At 41.7% G+C, this 17278-nt stretch overlaps 1 protein-coding gene across 19 annotated transcripts in view; it reads right to left on the bottom strand.

Annotated features, from left to right (window-relative positions):
- Positions 1–17278, bottom strand: part of MBNL2 (muscleblind like splicing regulator 2) — a 156213-nt gene that overhangs the window by 41593 nt on the left and 97342 nt on the right. For all 19 annotated transcript variants that reach the window (XM_039483182.1, XM_039483199.1, XM_039483164.1 and 16 more), the window contains 3 exons: positions 7162–7326; positions 1680–1880; positions 733–996 (listed from right to left, as the gene is read on the bottom strand). In XM_039483182.1, coding sequence (XP_039339116.1) covers positions 733–996; positions 1680–1880; positions 7162–7326 — 630 coding nt within the window. The remainder of the gene's footprint in view (positions 1–732; positions 997–1679; positions 1881–7161; positions 7327–17278) is intronic.

The raw sequence follows: 17278 nt of genomic DNA, 5'->3' as shown, positions 1-17278 counted from the left end.
TGGATGTCTGAAAATATTAATGAATTAAGCTTCACAATTAAGCGCCTTATTTCCATTTTACTAATGGGGAAACTGAGTCACGGGGCAATTAAAAATGACCTGCCTGGAATATTACAGTAAGTCAGTGGGAGAGACCAGATCTCTCATCTGTGCCCTGTGTCTTGGAAACAAAACCACTTCTTCCTTTATTCCTTGTTTCCTAATTTTTCAGTTTATATTTCTGCCATCAAAGAGCTAATATAGCATATAGTACATACTTCCTATTGACCGCTAAGTTCTACCAGTTTTATTTCTCATCAAGATATATTAGGAGGTAAATTTGGCATATCATCATGGAGCAGAGAGCAAAGACAGTACAAAGTGTCTAACTACTTCACTCTATTCAAAAGAGGAACCTATTATGCTGAAATAACTGAGGGAGGGAGAAAGTATTTTTCCCTAAAGAAAGTAATAGTCTTTAAACCACGATGTGAGGACTTCAATGGCTCAGACACAGGTTTGATACAGGAGTGGGTGGGTGAGATTCTGTGGCCTGCGTTGTGCAGGAGGTGAGACTAGATGATCATAATGGTCCCTTCTGACTTTAAAGTCTATGAGTCTATAATACTTTTTAGAATTCCTAGCTTTTAAGATGAATGTGTGAAAATCAATAGTTTAAACAACACTACTAATTGGAGAAAAACAGCAATTGATAAGTTTATGAAAAATTTAACCATATAGTCTTGCACTTACCATCACTGTAGCAGCTGCAGCAGCTGCTTGAGCTGCCACTGCAGCCTGGTTGGCTTGATGTTGAGCAGCTTTGATTTTGGCCTGCAAATGTGCAGGAGGGTGAAAATATTTGCATTTCTCCCTCATGCAACGCCCCTTTATGTAATCCATACAAACGGTTACAGTGTTGTCATTTGTATCAATCATTGTGCTATCTGCAGGATGTGCAAAGCGGCAGTCGGTCTCTCCCCGCGCGCAGTTTCCTCGCTGGAACTCCCTGCACACCTATGTGCAAAACAACACTAATTACAGCTGATGGACTCAGCAATCTTAACTGGGAAAAACAAACCAAACCAAACACACACACACACACACACAGCTCATTCTTTATTGTGTTTTAGACTTGTCCCACAGTGTTTGCAACAGTCCTTTACATGTTTGTTAAGTATGTTTGCCTGCTCTTAATTAAGTTGTAATTAATATAGCTGTGTTGTTTGATAATTAATTTAACTTACATAGAATTGTGTCATTTCAAAAAATCTATTCTTGCTCACCAACATAAAATCCCTACGAATATTGCTCAGTGTTTGTCAATTAACTGCTCCTGTGAACCCAATTACTGTCTCTATGAAGAAATTCATAATGACAAAGCTGTATTTTAAAAACTCAACCCCTTTTGTTACCCTTGATGTTGATTAGGCATATTACATTTGAGCAATCAACTCTAGAACACATTCATTGAATTTTGATCCAAACCATATTTAAAAAAATGATGACACTAAAACAATGGTACCATTTCCACTGAGTGCAAGTGTAAATCCTACAAGAGTACTTACGGGATCTATATTTTAATAACTAAAGTTTAGGCTATATTAGAGAGTGCGTCTAAGGACAACAAAGCTCTTCAAAGCTTTTACATATAAATTAGCAGAAAATTACATTTCTAGTCACAATGGTGTCTGTAGTACCTCCAGTTTATCAGTCCTCAAGAGTTTCTGAGTAGCAGTCGAACCAGGAACTGTGACAGGGGGACTTCCAGGAACAATGACAGGCGGTGTGGGTAGGATTTCAGTCGGAACTAACCCAACTCCAGGGGTTACAGGTGTTAAGTAAGGAGCAAAGCTAATAGCTGTGTTCGTTCCTATTGTTGGACCTACTGGAAATGTGGGCTGCAAAATGAAAACACAGTGAGATGAAAAATAAATAGGTAACCTTACACTGAAACAATTTTTTTTAAAAGTTCTCAGATCTTATTTGATGTCTTTTGTACGTCTTCCCTGGTTTTGATTAATTTTTTTCATCAGAATTTAAAAAAGAGTTGACAACATTACATTTACATTGCATATCTTCTTCTCTTAAACATGGAATACAGCGGTTCTGAAACTGGGGTCTGGAGACCCGAGTCATGTCCAGGGCTGACAGCTCCACTGATCAACTCCTCCCAGTTCCTCCTGCACACCGTGGAACAGCTGTTCAGCGGCATGCAGGAGGCGCTGGGAAGGAGAGGGAGGAGCAGGAACAGGGCATGCTCGAGGGAGGGAGCAGAAAGAGGTGGGGAAGAGGAGGGGCAGGGCTGGAGTGGGAAGAGGTGGGGTGGAAATGGGGCCTTGGGGGAAGGGGTGGAGTGGGGACGGGGCCTGAGGATAAGCGGGGGTTGAGCATCCCTGGGGAAAATTAGAAGCCATTGGGGGGCGGGGGGGGGGATGAGGGCTGCAAATTTTTTTAAATCAAAATGGGGGTCCTCAGGTTGCTAAAGTTTGAGAATCACTGATGTAATACATTCCAGTGAAGGACAGGAACAGCATTTTGCAGCCATATTATGAGAAAAGGGGTCTCAGTGCATCTACACAGATCAGCTATCATTTGAATCTGGATATCTATTGAGATTACTGTTCATATTATATTTCAGGTTTATTTATACATCTCAAATAAAGTGCATCTTATTTCTGCTGCTTTCTCTTTCTATCTGCTTCCCTGGTAAAACTGAATTGTATAGGTAAAATGTTATTCAGTACATTGAATCCATCTTTGTAATAATAGTATACATTATATAAGCTCTTTCACGTGTTACATCTATCACTTTGCATGCCGTATTTTGTATTTGTATACAATTTAAGTTACTGTGCCTATGACATGTTAACAACATGTAAAAACTGGCCTGTGCAATGTTTATGTTATATTCAACTGCCACCTTTTCAGGTTGATGGGCTGTGGTAGAGAGATTAGTCTCTCTAAGCTTAGCCAATCAAAATCCTTCGAGGGGTGGGAATGATATGGATCTGAAATTATGTTTCACAATCATTTAAAGCAATGCAATGCAATTAAGCTGTATCAAGAGGAAGACGCAACTCTGTGATGCAGAAATCCAATTCAGATGAAGCAGGATAGTAGATTTGCTACTATATATTCCACAGGGTTGGGAATCAATGCAGTACCATGGTCAGGATTGGAAAGGTCTTTTGTAGGCCTGCAGAGTTGATGTTTCCTAGAGGCAAACTATAATTACAAATGTGAAAAGAATGTGCATAGAAATGCAGCAAATCTCTGACTAGTGCAGGCTCTGGACTGATGCTACTGGAGCAGTTGCAGAGATATAGTTTGTACCTGCACTCACTACTAGAATCTATCAGGTTCTTGAACCACCCTATGCAACACTTGCCAGGTCAGAAATGCAGGGTCTGTTATGTAGGACTAAAAGTAAAGCTCTAAAATAAGCTGGCAGCTAGAAAATGCCAAGATGTAGCAGAGCTCTGAAGAGCCATTTAGAAAATGTAAAGAGGCAGAGATCTCTTTCTCATCAAGGTGGCCTCTATAGGCTCTATTAGCAGGGCAAGCTAGCAATCAACACTGTATGAAACAGCCTTAGGAGAAAGAATAGGGCTCAAAGGGGTTTCAACAGTCCTTGGAGAAAGTTGCTAGTCAAGAATGAGTCCAGCGTAGTCCCCAAGAAGATGTTGAGAGCAGAAGAACCACCAACCGGGGTACCCAGCTGCAGGAAAAGATAATGTAGTCATGCAAAGAGTTAACACTTAAAAAAAAATTTTTTCCACTGCACATCAAAAAAATGTGCTCCTATCCTAGCTAAATACTATCCATAAACTGTAAATCAAAATAAGGAAACAATAAGGGAAAAAAAGGGATTCTTGCTATAGCAGCTCTATGCTCAGTTATTTCACACAATAGCTATTATAAACATGCTACTGCAGCGCAATGTTTAGTAGAAAAAATAAAATCTTTGCACTAGATATAATTTCAAGAAGAACCCTACAAGCTTCAATGAATTTTTAGGTATTTCTTTTATACTTTTTATTCCACTACATCAGTGATAATCTACCACAGCCCACTAGCAGTTTGAGACAGAGAAAAAGAACTTGCTTTTTACTCTCTGTTGGTAGGTGAAATAATAAAGTTTGAATGATTATTGTATTGATAGGGCGGAGAAAAGGAAAGAAACATCTATGTGAAATTTAGGGGATTTCTTTGCTCACATTAGTGACAAGTTTAACCAACATCCTATTACATACAAAATCCCCACTATTTTAAAAGAACATTAAAGATGCAAAGTCAAAGACAAAATAGTTAGAAAATGTCAATTAAGATTGTTTAATTCTGCCCCTAGTGCATATGCAGTATGATACATACTTTAATTATATGATCACATACTATTTCTACCATATTATCCCTGCCTCATTCAAAGCACAGGACAGACAGTGCTCAGGAATGAGGTATGTGTTCAATATTTCCTCATCATTCAGAGTGTAGCCCCTAAGCCTTATTTACTGTGCACCGTCCAAACCATGCACTGAAATAAAGAATTGTTAATTGCTTCATGGACTTTTTAATGGTGCTCATCTCTGTAATATTTGGGCACTTTAAAAATATTAATGACTACATCTTCCCACCTCTTCTGTGAGAAAGAAAATTATTATTATCCCCATTTTACAGATTGAAGCATGGAGAAATTAAAACCGTAATGTCCAGAAGTATCCACTAATTTTGGGTGTCTACCCTGAGAGACTTAGGGACTGATTTTTCAAAATACTTCACATTTTTATATCGTTACCATGATGCTGGAAGAGCAGGTGCCAGCTCATGCCCAGACCCCTAGGACTCACTGAAAACTGACAAATGCATAGCTGGAAACCAATCTGGCTCATCTGTGGGTTAGAGTTGTTAAAACAGGTATTAGATTTATAAGAATGTGTTTAGACTTTATGGAATACTTGTAGGATGCTGTATGGATTAATCTCAGTTTTAACATCTGTACCCCATGTTACAGTAAAAGCAGTTTTATCCGGCACTTCACCAACCGGAAAGCTCTATAAACTGGCATTTCTGATCTTCATTGAAATTCTGGTTTATAGTCTGGTTGACACAGGTCTGGCAGGGGATGGGGCATGGGAGAAGGTACGGAGCGCAGGCTCTGGGAGGGAGTTTGAGTATGGGAAGGGGCTCGGGGCAGCGGCTTGGGAGGCCAATGGGAGCTGCAGGGGTGGCACCTGTGGGCGGAGGCAGCGTGCAGAGCCGCCTGCCCATGCCGTCACCTAGGAGCAGCCGGGACAGGTTGCTGCTTGCAGGGAGCCGCCCAAGGTGAACACCCCTGGATCCGGCACCCCGAGCCCTCTCCCGTGCCCCAACCCACTGTCCTGAGCCCCCTCCTGCACCCAAACTTCCTCCCAGAGCCTGCGCCCTGCACCTCCTCCCGCGCCCCAGCCCCGCACCCAAACTCCCTCCCTGTTAGTTAACTGGCATTTTTCACTTACCAGCACCCCCCATTCCCCAACATGCCAGATAAAACAGTTTTTACTGTATAAGGTTATAGTAGGTGTTTGCATGGTAATCCTCTGTAATTGTGTAAGTCATCAAACAGGAAAGGAACATGAATTAATGTAGAAATGCTGGCTTCCTACAGAAGGTGTTAGGTCTGGCCCACTGAAACTGAATGAGCCATTGTGAAACATTGAAGCACGAGAACTCTGTCAACTGCTCCTCCCAACACCCATGTAGAGAAGATGTGCAGGTGGACTTGTCCCATCAACCTGAACTCTGGGGGGAAGGGACTAAAAATCACTGATGAGAAAGAACTGTACCTCTACGCTGCTTGAATTGTAAGGGGCAAAGATTTCTAAGCACAAACAAAAGTTCCCTTGGGCTTGGCCTGGGTTAGCCCTAAAGTACATATATAACTTGCATATTACAGCAGCTTCTATTTCCCTTTTGGAACATAAGACTGCAACTAATTTGTGCATGCACGTTTACCTGCTTTAACCTTATAAATAACTCATTTCTTTTTCCTAGTTAATAAATCCTTAGATAGTTTATTATAGGATTGGCTACAACCGTTGTCTTTGGTGAGATCTTTGGGAAAACTAAACTTGCTAATATAAACAAGGCTTCATTTTTTTGCACCAAAAGATCTTTCTGCCTGTCCTATTAAATTTCCCTGTCTCCTCAGTGACCCTCGCTGCTGTCCACTCTCCCTGCTCCCCTCATATTGTCTCCTTTCTCTCGTGTGTGTGTGTGTGTGTGTGTGTGTGTGTGTGTGTGTGTGTGTGTGTGTGTGATTGATTGATCTCACACACATCTGATCCATGAAGTCAATGAAAGCTGGCTTTGACCCTAAGTGTTCCCACTGAGTCACAATGCACTTGAGATAAAGGAGTAGCGCCCACTCACCTCTAATCTTTGTTGTTTGTTACAAAGATGGCCCTGACCTGTTTGAACAGTACAATAGGACTGATCATTTATACATATATACCAAGCTGGTGTTCATGGCTGCAAGGTGCTTGCTTTGTATCTGGATTTGCAGGAAGTGCCCCAGACTGTTTTACATATGATTTCAAAAGATGGAACTTTTGAAGCTTGTGAAGTCCCATATCATCATTTCTCTTTGTCTATGTCATTCTGGGGCACTTCAGACTTTAAGCTAGGGAGCAAGTACAATTCATGAACACATGATCACTTGTTCCGTTCTGGAAGGGACTAAAGGAACAATCTGAGATGAAAGATTTATTTAAAATTATTAAGCTCATAGAAGCAGGGAAAGAAGACACTGCAATCCAACTCAAATGGGTTTAGTTGTTGTAACTCTTTCCACTCAAGTGGGGATCTTGCACAAAGCCATTGCAAAGCTAACCCAAGGTAGCTGGATCTCAAAACCTGAGAGAAAGAAAGTGCGGAGGGCTAGGGCGTGGGAGGAGGAGGGAGGAGAGAATGGGTGAGGCCGAGATAGGGAATGGGGCATGTGCCACATCTATGATGACACCTCAGCACTCAAATTTAATTTTGTGCATATTTTCCAGAATTTCTGTACTTCACACAGTCTCTAAATAGCAATTTATTTTCACTGACAGTGAAATTAGTAATGTGTTTAGAGGCCATTTTCAGGTCAACCCAATATCACGGCTGAGCTTTAATTACCCACCACATCATTTGAAAAAGGATACTTACCATTGGCTGGATTGGTGATCCTGGAAACATGAACTGCATCTGCTGGGCAAGCATTGCTGCTGCAGTTTTCTGTTGGATTAAGTTGTTCCTGCCATTAATTTCTAGTTGAGTTTTTAAATGTGTTGGTGGATGAAGATACTTGCAGTTCTCTCTTGTACAACGACCCTGCAAAAAATTAAATCAGTTGCTTTATAGCTTTGAATGGCCATTTGGTGTCTCATAGCAAAATATTACACCATCAATTACGCAACAAAAATTGAGTTGCAAGGCATTTCCTTGGAATTAAGTGACTAGATAGGAGGAGATGACAGTTTACAGCTGTGCCTCAAGCCAGTAACCGTAGTTGGTCACTAATGTTATCAACTGAAAATTTAAAAAAACAGGCTAATTTTAGAAAATGATTGATGGTATGTTAATTGGTAAATACAAGACATTGCTACAGAATTAATGCCCTGAATATTAGCCAGACTGCTTGAATTTCCTCTCAAGATATCCTGATCATGGCCTCTGATGTTATCATAACATAAATGTTAATAATTAATATTATTAATAGATGTAACATTTTAATTTAAAACAACACATAGCTTTTAAACACTGAATATTAGATGTATGTTTGCAGAACTACAAGTCTTAATATTAGTAATTTTCTTTGTGCTTCCACTCCACTGTATTGTTGCCCCTTTTCGACTTGAACAGCTAGTCAAATTTGGGGGTTTTGTGGGGGTTCCAGTTGGATGTAGGAATTGGTGATAGGTATTTCTTTGATGCAGTTTTGTTTCTTTACAAAGAATATACAAAGTCCTGGGTCTCTAAATACAGGAGGAAACAATAGCAGAAAACAGATTTTTTTCCTTCACAATTAGGATTGGAATGATTAGATTTTTATCGGTAAATGTCAATAAATCCCAATTTCACCATACATATACAAACACTGAAAAAAATATTTCCATAGATCATCATAGAAATTTACAGATAGTCAAAGAAAGAAAAATGCTGCTTGAGAACTTCTTAGAGTTTGATTTAAGGATATTTATTTTGTATATTTTGGCATATAATGTTGATAATTCGTGTTTCAATGGTTTTAAAGCTTTAACTTTTTGAATCTCAATGTCATTAAATAATTATTGTCCAACTCCCCCCATATCTTTGTACAACTGTGAAAATTTAAAATCGATAAAAAGTAAAAAAAAAAAAAAGCTTTAAACTAAACATTGATATTATCTGTCAAAATTATAAAAAAATAAAAATAAATAAAAAATGAATTCTGCAAGCCTACTCACAGAACCAAGAACACTCTTTTCAGCCTGAAACCGAACCCTAAAACCTCTTCCCAGGTTTCTTCTGGTGTCAGACACAGTGTTTTCAGCTAATCTTTCAGGTTTTCTCTCTCAGATCTGGTTGACACTACAGAGTCAGGTTGATGCAAAGCAGCTTAAGTTGACCTAGCTATGGAAGTGTCTACACTTAAATTTTGCTCCTGCCATTGTAACTGCCTCGCTACGCCAACTTAATAACTCCACCTCCCCCAAGTGGCGTAGAGTCAAGGTCAATGTCGTTATATTGATGCAGTGTCAGTGGAAACACTGCGTTGCTTGTGTTGACTGTTACCAGCTTTCAGGAGCCGCCCCTCAATGCCTCATACTGACAATACAATTGATGCAAGTGCTTCTGGTGAGGACATGCACCGCTGACACAAGGAGCAAAATGTAGACACACACAAGTGATGTAATTACTGAGGTGGCTGTATGCTGACATAAGTTAGATTGACTTAATTTTGTAGTGTAGACATGGCCTCAGTTTTTTCCTCTCTTCTGCCTTCCCCCATTACATACACACCCACCTAAAACAATAGTTAATAAAAGCTCTGAGTGGGTTTGAATACTCCTTTTGATTTAGGTGGGGGCTTATGCATACAGTTATGTTAACTGAGGTGAGTTTACACCTATCATTCTAAATGGGGTTTTAACTCAATCCAGAACAAGATTTCACCCAGCTCACAACAGAACATTTATAATTATTACAGCTTTATGTAGTGTTGTTATAACCATCTTGATCCCAGGATATTAGACAAGGTGGGTGAGGTAATATATTTTATTGGGCCAACTTCTGATGGTGAGAGAGACAAGCTTTTGAGCTACACAGAGCTCTTCTTCAGGTCTGGGAAAGGTCTGAGAGCGTTATAGCTAAATACAAGATCAAACAGATAGTTTAGCACAGGGGTCGGCAACCTCTGGCATGCGGCTCGCCAGGGTAAGCACCCTGGCGGGCTGGGCCAGTTTGTTTACCTGCCGCGTCGGCAAGTTTGGCGGACCACAGCTCCCACTAGCCGCAGTTTGCCATCCCAGGTCAATGGAGGTGGCGGGAAGCGGCGCGGGATGTGCTGGCCGTGGCTTCCCGCATTGGCCTGGGACGGTGAATCGCAGCCAGTGGGAGCCGCGATCGGCCAAACCTGCCGACACAGCAGATAAAAAACTGGCCTGGCCTGCCAGCGTGCTTACCCTGGCGAGCCGCGTGCCAGAGGTTGCCGACCCCTGGTTTAGCATAAGTACTTAGCACAGATTCTAAGGGGCTATTCAAGGTGGAGTGGCCAGTTAACGTTGCTATAGTGTTTTTGTCTTTTATCATTTTCCTGTGTGAGTTCATTCTAGAGCAGGGGTGGCCAACCTGAGCCTGAGGAGCCAGAGTTTACTAATGTACATTGCCAAAGAGCCACAGTAATATGTCAGCAGCCCCTCATCAGCTCCCCACTCCCACCAGCAGCCCCATCAATCAGCGCCTCCCCCCCCACCTCCCAATCAGCTGTTTCGTGGCGTGCAGGAGGCTCTGGGGGGAAAGCGAGGGCATAGCAGGCTCAGGGGAGGGGGCAGGAAGGGGTGGACTGGGGGCAGGGCCTGTGGCAGAGCCAGGGTTGAGCAGTGAGCACACTCCAGCATATTGGAAAGTTGGTGCCTGTAGCTCCAGCCCGAGTCTGTGTCTATACAAGGAGCTGCACATTAACTTCTGCAGAGCCGCATGTGGCTCTGGAGCCACAGATTGGCCACCCCTGTTCTAGAGCATAGTGAGTATATCTCCATTGTTACAAGGATCAACACCTCCCTAACACACCTTTCAAGATCCACTACTACACACGCCTATCACAACATGTGGTGTACCTCATCCAGTGCACTAAATGCCCCAATAATAACTACGTGGGTGAAACCGACAATCACTATGCTCTCAAATGAACTCACACAGGAAACTGATAAAAGACAAAAACACCCTATCACCTATGGGTGAACACTTTTCACAAAAAATCATTCTATATCTGAACTATCAGTCCTCATGCTCAAAGAAAACCTGTACAACACTTTCAAAAGATGAACCTGGGAGCTTAAATTCAAAACCATGCTAGATATTCAAAATTATGGTTTTAATAAACCCACTGGATTTCTGCCTTATTACAACAATCTGTAACCCACTAACCCCCATTTTTATGTCTTATGACTACAGGGGTATTAACAGGCCACTCCACCTTGTATTGTGCTTTAAAATATGTGCTAACTACTTACGCTAAACCATCTGTTCCATCTTATATTTGGTTGTGGCACTCTGAGTACCTTTCCCGGACCTGAGGAAGAGCTTTGAATAGCGGGAAAGCTTGTCTCTCTCATGACAGAAGTTGGTCCAATAAAAGATATTACCGCAGTCACCCTATCTTTTTTATTACAGTTGACACTACACTGTGCTAAATTCTGCTCTCAGTTAGACAAGTGTAAATCCAAAGTAATTCCACTGAAGTTACCTCAGATTTACACTGGTGTAGCACAGCACACTATTTGGCAGAGAATATTTAGAGACCAAAATTAATAACTATAGGCTGTGTTGATTCAGAAGGCACATAGCTAAAAATATACAGAGAGGATAAATCAACATCAGCCTAAAACAGAAATTGCCTTATTTTCTTTTATCTCCATCCTTTCATATTATAGAACATAGGAGAAATTTTTATGTTACTAAATCAAAAATAATTGAATAGTGTGATATTCTTGTTAAAAAGTATGTAGTAGCAAAATTAAAAAGTCAAGACTGTATTTAATAATTAAACCAGGCATAATAAACATTGATTTTTAAACATTAATTTTTAAATTATTTTTTGTAGTGACCCAGCCACTCCCAGTCTTTATTCAGACCTAATTTGATGGTGTCAAGTTTGCAAATTAATTTGTGATATATGCTATCATCTGCCAGCAATGCCCTTCTGCCATGTCCATCGGACAAACTGGACACTCTCTACGCAAATTGTTGAGAATGGGCCACATCTACCATGACTGAATTGGCCTCATTAGCACTGACCCCCACACTTGGTAAGGCAACTTCTATCTTTTCAGGTGCTGTGTATTTATACCTGCCTACTGTATTTTCCACTCCATGCATCTGATGAAGTGGGTTTTAGCCCACAAAACCTTATGCCCAAATAAATCTGTTAGTTTCTAAGGTGCCACAAGGACTCCTGGTTGTTTTTACCTGTAGATGATGAGTTTTTAAATTGAGAATTTAGAAAAAAAAGAAGAAAAAAAAGAAAGACAATAACTTTCCATTGCTTAGTTTTATGATTCTTCCCCAGAGACATAGACAGCTGGAAAAATCCATTAAAATACAGAGGTAAAGAAAGGACATTAGTAGAGTAATGTAGGTGTTTTATGAAAAATCACCACAGGGAATAAATACTAGCCACAGGAATATCCTTTAAGGCCAAGATAAGCTCATTAAGATCCCCATGAAAGAACACATTTTTAGCCATTTACCTCTCTATAAAACCATTGATACTTGTGGAATCTTGGAAAGTCCAATTCTATTCCAGTCAAAGAGCTGATACAGGGAGGAGGGTCAAATCACTCCATGGTTGAAGGTAATGTTGAGATCACAGCTCTGATGCCAATTAAAGCAGTTTCCCCTCAAATTATTTGTGATTGGCTGATCAGCCAGTCTCTTTCCCTACCAATCACAGGATTACATAAAATATTCCAATACAATTCTAGATGAAACAGCTTGTTACATTTAACACTCAAATGACAAATGTAGGTGAAAATAACATTATTTCATAGAATTAAACATACAACTCCTAACCTATGAGATGTGTGTGAGATCTCTTCAAGTACATCTAAACTGCAATTAAAAACCCATGGCTGGCCCATGCCAGCTGACTCTCCCCAAGGCTAAGGGACTGTTTAATTATGGCCACAGACATTCGGGCTCAGGCTGGAGCCTGGGCTCTAGGATCCTGAGAGGTTGGAAGGTCCCAGAGCTCAGGCTGCAGTCCAAGCCTGAATATCTATACTGCAGTTCAGCAGCCCCTTAGCCCGAGCCCCACAAGCCGGAGCCATCTGGCATGGGCCAGCTGCAAGTATCTAACTGCAATGCAGACATACCTTTAGACAGCAAGGCTGTTTAACCTAGGGGTGTTTTAGGTATTTGAGGACATATTCAATAGCGCCATACCTTCTGTGGTGTCTAGCCACACACTCCTATTCACACATGCCTACAACCAGCTACCTGCTGGAGTTAAAAACAAGTTGAGGCATCAATCTAGAAATAAAAAATTACACCTCTGCTCCCTTCCCCCCGGCCAAGTTGATGGCTGTTATGACTCTTGTGGTGTCATTTAGCCTCAGGAAGCTGGTACAGTAAAAGCTGTGTTATCCAGGCCTGTACCAACCAGAATGCTTTATAAACCGGCATTTCTAATCTTCATAGAGAGTCCGATTTATAGTCCAGTTGGTGTGGGGCTGGCAGGCTCCCTACCTGGCTCTGTGTGGTTCTCCAGCAGCAGCAACCTGGCCCTGCTATTCCTAGGCGGAGGCGTGGCTAGGTGGCTCTGTGTGCTGCCCCTGCCCCGCGTGCTGGCTCTGCAGCTCCCATTGGCCATGAACCGCGGCCAATGGGAGCTGCGAGGGTGCTGCCTGTGGGCAGAGGCAGTGCGCAGAACCGCCTAACTGAGCCTCTGCTTAGGAACAGCAGGGACAGGTCGTCGCTTCTGGGGAGCCGCCTGAGGTGAGTGCCCCCTGGATCCGGCACCCTCAAACCCCTCCCGTTCCCCAACCCCCTGCGCCGAGCCCCCTCCTGTACACAAACTCCCTCCCAGAGCCTGTGCCCCGGACTCCCTCCCTCTTAGTTAACCGGAATTTTTCACTTACTGGCCCACCCCATTCACCCAACATGCCGGATAAAAAAATCTTTTACTGTATATGGACTGAAAAGCTCAGCTCATGCTTATATCAGCTCTAGGGTTGCCAATTTTGGTTGGATGTATTCCTGGAGATTTCATCACATGACAATCTTTAATTAAAGCTTAATCTTTAATTCCTGGAGACTCCAGGCCAATCCTGGAGGGTTGGCAACCGTAATCAGTTCAGATGTCTTATGGCAATGGACTTGCTGGCTGACTAGAGGCTACTTCCGGGGTCGGCAACCTTTCAGAAGTGGTGTGCTGAGTCTTCATTTATTCACTCTAATTTAAGGTTTCGTGTGCCAGTCATACATCTGAATGTTTTTAGAAGGTCTCTTTCTATAAGTCTATAATATATAACTAAACTATTGTTGTATGTAAAGTAAATAAGGTTTTTAAAATGTTTAAGAAGCTTCATTTAAAATTAAATTAAAATGCAGAGCCCCCCGGACTGTGGCCAGGACCCGGGCAGTGAGAGTGCCACTGAAAATTAGCTTGCGTGCCGCCTTCGGCACCCGTGCCATAGGTTGCCTACCCCTGGGCTACTTGCTTATAGATGTTGAATCTTAGATGTGGCATGTTGTTGGACCCCCATTCTTCACTGGCCAGTCAGCGGGGTGGAGAAAGCATAGAAACCTCTTTGTCAAGTACAGTGACATCACATGGCCAGTGGCCGACAGCCACAGTAGCAGCAATGAGAGCAGCCTTTGCAGGAAATGAGCCAAACAGGCTAACAAGCTAGAAGTGAAGACCCACAAGCCTTTCCTTCAGTTTTTGAAGCTGGTAGCCTGTTTCCTCCCCCTTGGCACTGAACCCTCCAGAGTTCCTAGGTAAATCAGAATGGGGCACAAACCTTCTGGCATTACCCAATGTGGTCTGATTAGGTCACCTTTTGACAAATGAAGAACTTCTCCATTCCAGTAATTCTGAGCTAGAAAAATCCATGGATCAATATAATATCCCCAAATCAGTCAGTCAACAGGTCTGTAGGTGCTTTGTGACATCTGAGGTTTACAGGCCATTACACCTTGACTATTCTAAAATGTCCCAACCCAAAAATAACTTAAAAAATGCAATGCTACCACAGTATTGACAATTTTTTCATGAGCAACAGGATTTTGGAGGGTTCTGGAGCTCATCTCACGATGATGCAAGAAGCTCCATCCCCCTCTCGAAGTTCAACACTGCCGGAAGCCAGAAGATTTTCCTCCCCTCTGCTTGCTGTTCTCACAGCAAGGGAGGGAGGAGGAGGAAGCATAGGGCTGCAGCTCTCCAGGCCTGGGAGAAGAAGGTGAAGAGCCCTAGGAGGAGCAGAGGTGAAGCTGGGGACTGAACTGGGGGCGGGGATGGCGATAAAGTGAGGGGGGTGGGGCTAAAAGGGGAAATGGGGGACAGTATTAATTGCTGGGCAGGGGGTGGGAGATGTGGGGATAAGACCTCCTGCAGCAGGAGCCACCATCACTTTACCCAGTATATCTAGGAGTGCGGGCAACACTAATTATCGCGCACACACACGATGGGCAGGGGTAGTTAGAACCATAGAATATCAGGGCTGGAAGGGACCTCAAGAGGTCATCTAGTCCAACCCCCTGCTCAAAGCAGGACCTATCCCCAGCTAAATCATCCCAGCCAGGGCTTTGTCAAGCCGGACCTTAAAAATTTCTAAGGAAGGAGATTCTACCACCTCCCTAGGGAACCCATTCCAGTGCATCCTCTCCTCATAAGTCATGTGCTCCAGCCCACTAATCATTTTTGCTGCCCTCTGCTGCACTCTTTCCAATTTTTCCACATTCTTCCTGTAGTGTGGGGCCCAAAATTGGACACACTACTCCAGATGAGGCCTCACCTATGTCAAATACAGGGGAATGATCACTTCCCTCGATCTGCTGGTAATGCCCCTACTTATACAGCCCCAAATGCTGTTAGCCTTCTTGGCAACAAGGGCACACTGTTGACTCATATCCAGCTTCTCGTCCACTGTAACCCCTAGGCCTTTTTCTGCAGAACTGCTTCCTAGCCATTCGGTCCCTACTCTGTAATAGTGAATGGGATTCTTCCATCCTAAGTGCAGGACTCTGCACTTGTCCTTGTTGAACTTCATCAGATTTCTTTTGGCCCAATCCTCTAATTTGTCTAGGTCCCTCTGTATCCTATCCCTACCGTCCAGCGTATCTACCACTCCTCCAAGTTTAGCGTCATCTGCAAACTTGCTGAGGGTACAGTCCACGCCATCCTCCAGATCATTAATGAAGATATTGAACAATAACCAAAAGACAGACTGAAAACACAGAACAATATCATGAGATTTTTAAATATATTTTAAAATCTCATGATTATTGGGACAATCTCAGAATTTTTGGTGTGTGTGGAGGGGGTCCAATTTATGATTTTTGATCCTGTGAGGCAGAAAGCTGGAACTCAAATCACCAATCATACATTCACTCAGCTATGTAAACAGAGGGACTGTTTCCAAGCAGACAAATACTTATAACTTCCTCCCCTTTATATTTTGGTATTCAGCAACTGAACCTGGAACAGCATTTCTGATTAACCAAATCTGGATGAAAGGTTAAAATTTAAGTTGGAGTTCTTTCCTCCCAAAATCACAATTTGAGGGTTTAATTTTTATGTGCAGATCTAGCTGCCTCATACCCTCTAGCACGCTCTCCTATCCCCAGTTCTCCTCTTACAACAAGCATAAATAGTAAACAAAACCACAGCCATTCTAGCCAGATGAATAAAACTAAAATCCCTCAGCCTCCCCGCCTCCCCCCCCAAAAAATCCCTTATAATTGATTCTGAATACCATCCTGGAAGCTAAGTATATGTGTAAATGTTCCCGGACTTCAAGCTTGAAGGTGACTTGCAAAAGATTTTTTACAAGTTTGACTTGCGCTCTTTTTTGCTTCTTTATGTCATATCAATAAGGCCTGAATTTCACATGCTTGTGTGTCTGGAATATCTTTGTTTATCTTTGTGAAAATATAACTGGATTAATCTCAATAGAATTATGCCTGATTTATATTGATCTGAGAACAGAATTGGACTCAATGCCTTTAAAGAAAATGAAAGAGACCCCAGAATTATATAAGGTTAAATTCAATTAAATAACGACCAATAAGATTATACTAAAACGAGAGATGCTAATCCTTTGATTCAAAGAGTTGGAATGCCTCAGTTTGCATTCAGTTGCTATCAGTGGATTACCATGAGCGCAAACAAGGCATAAGGGAAAAACTCATTGAACAACTACAATATTTCAAATGTAATGTACATAAATTACTATAAAAACTTGGAAAATTGAGGAAACAAATTAATTCCTTATCCACAAGACCATAACAATTCCTTCAAGTTCACCCACTAATATGAGTGTATGTGCCTACGCTTTCATATTTTCATTGCAAGAAAACATCACGGACATATTCACCTTCTTAATCTAAGGTGAAAAAGGAAATGAAAGTAAAATGCTCTAAATTAATATAGATTGTTTTAGTTACTAAAGAGGGAGGAAAAACCATCAGCTATTCATCTGCTGATTTTGGATAATATGCTAAAATTACTGAAAATTGGCATAACAAAAATAGTTTAATGTATTCCTAAAGTCAGTGAAAGAGCTTTCTGTGAACACAGTGACAGACAAAACTATAAAATAATGAAGAAAAATGAAAATCTCACAAAAAGGAAATTATCACGTCTAAATGTTAGAAGATACTTAACATGAAAGACTTAATAGCCGTTATTTATTGAAATGGAAAAACAAAATGTTCTACTGAAGAATACGTTGGTAATACAGAGAGAGAGTTTTTGTCTCTCTCAAGATTCTTTTTTAAACAAAAATATTGGGATGAGTTTCACAGTGTGAGTACAGAAAATGGTTTGACAATTTGCCTTAATATCAAAGGAAGCATACAT

This window comes from Mauremys reevesii, linkage group 1, assembly GCF_016161935.1.
Source record: "Mauremys reevesii isolate NIE-2019 linkage group 1, ASM1616193v1, whole genome shotgun sequence".
NCBI classification, from domain to species: Eukaryota; Metazoa; Chordata; order Testudines; family Geoemydidae; genus Mauremys; species Mauremys reevesii.
This window is presented reverse-complemented; position numbering and strand designations above follow the sequence as displayed.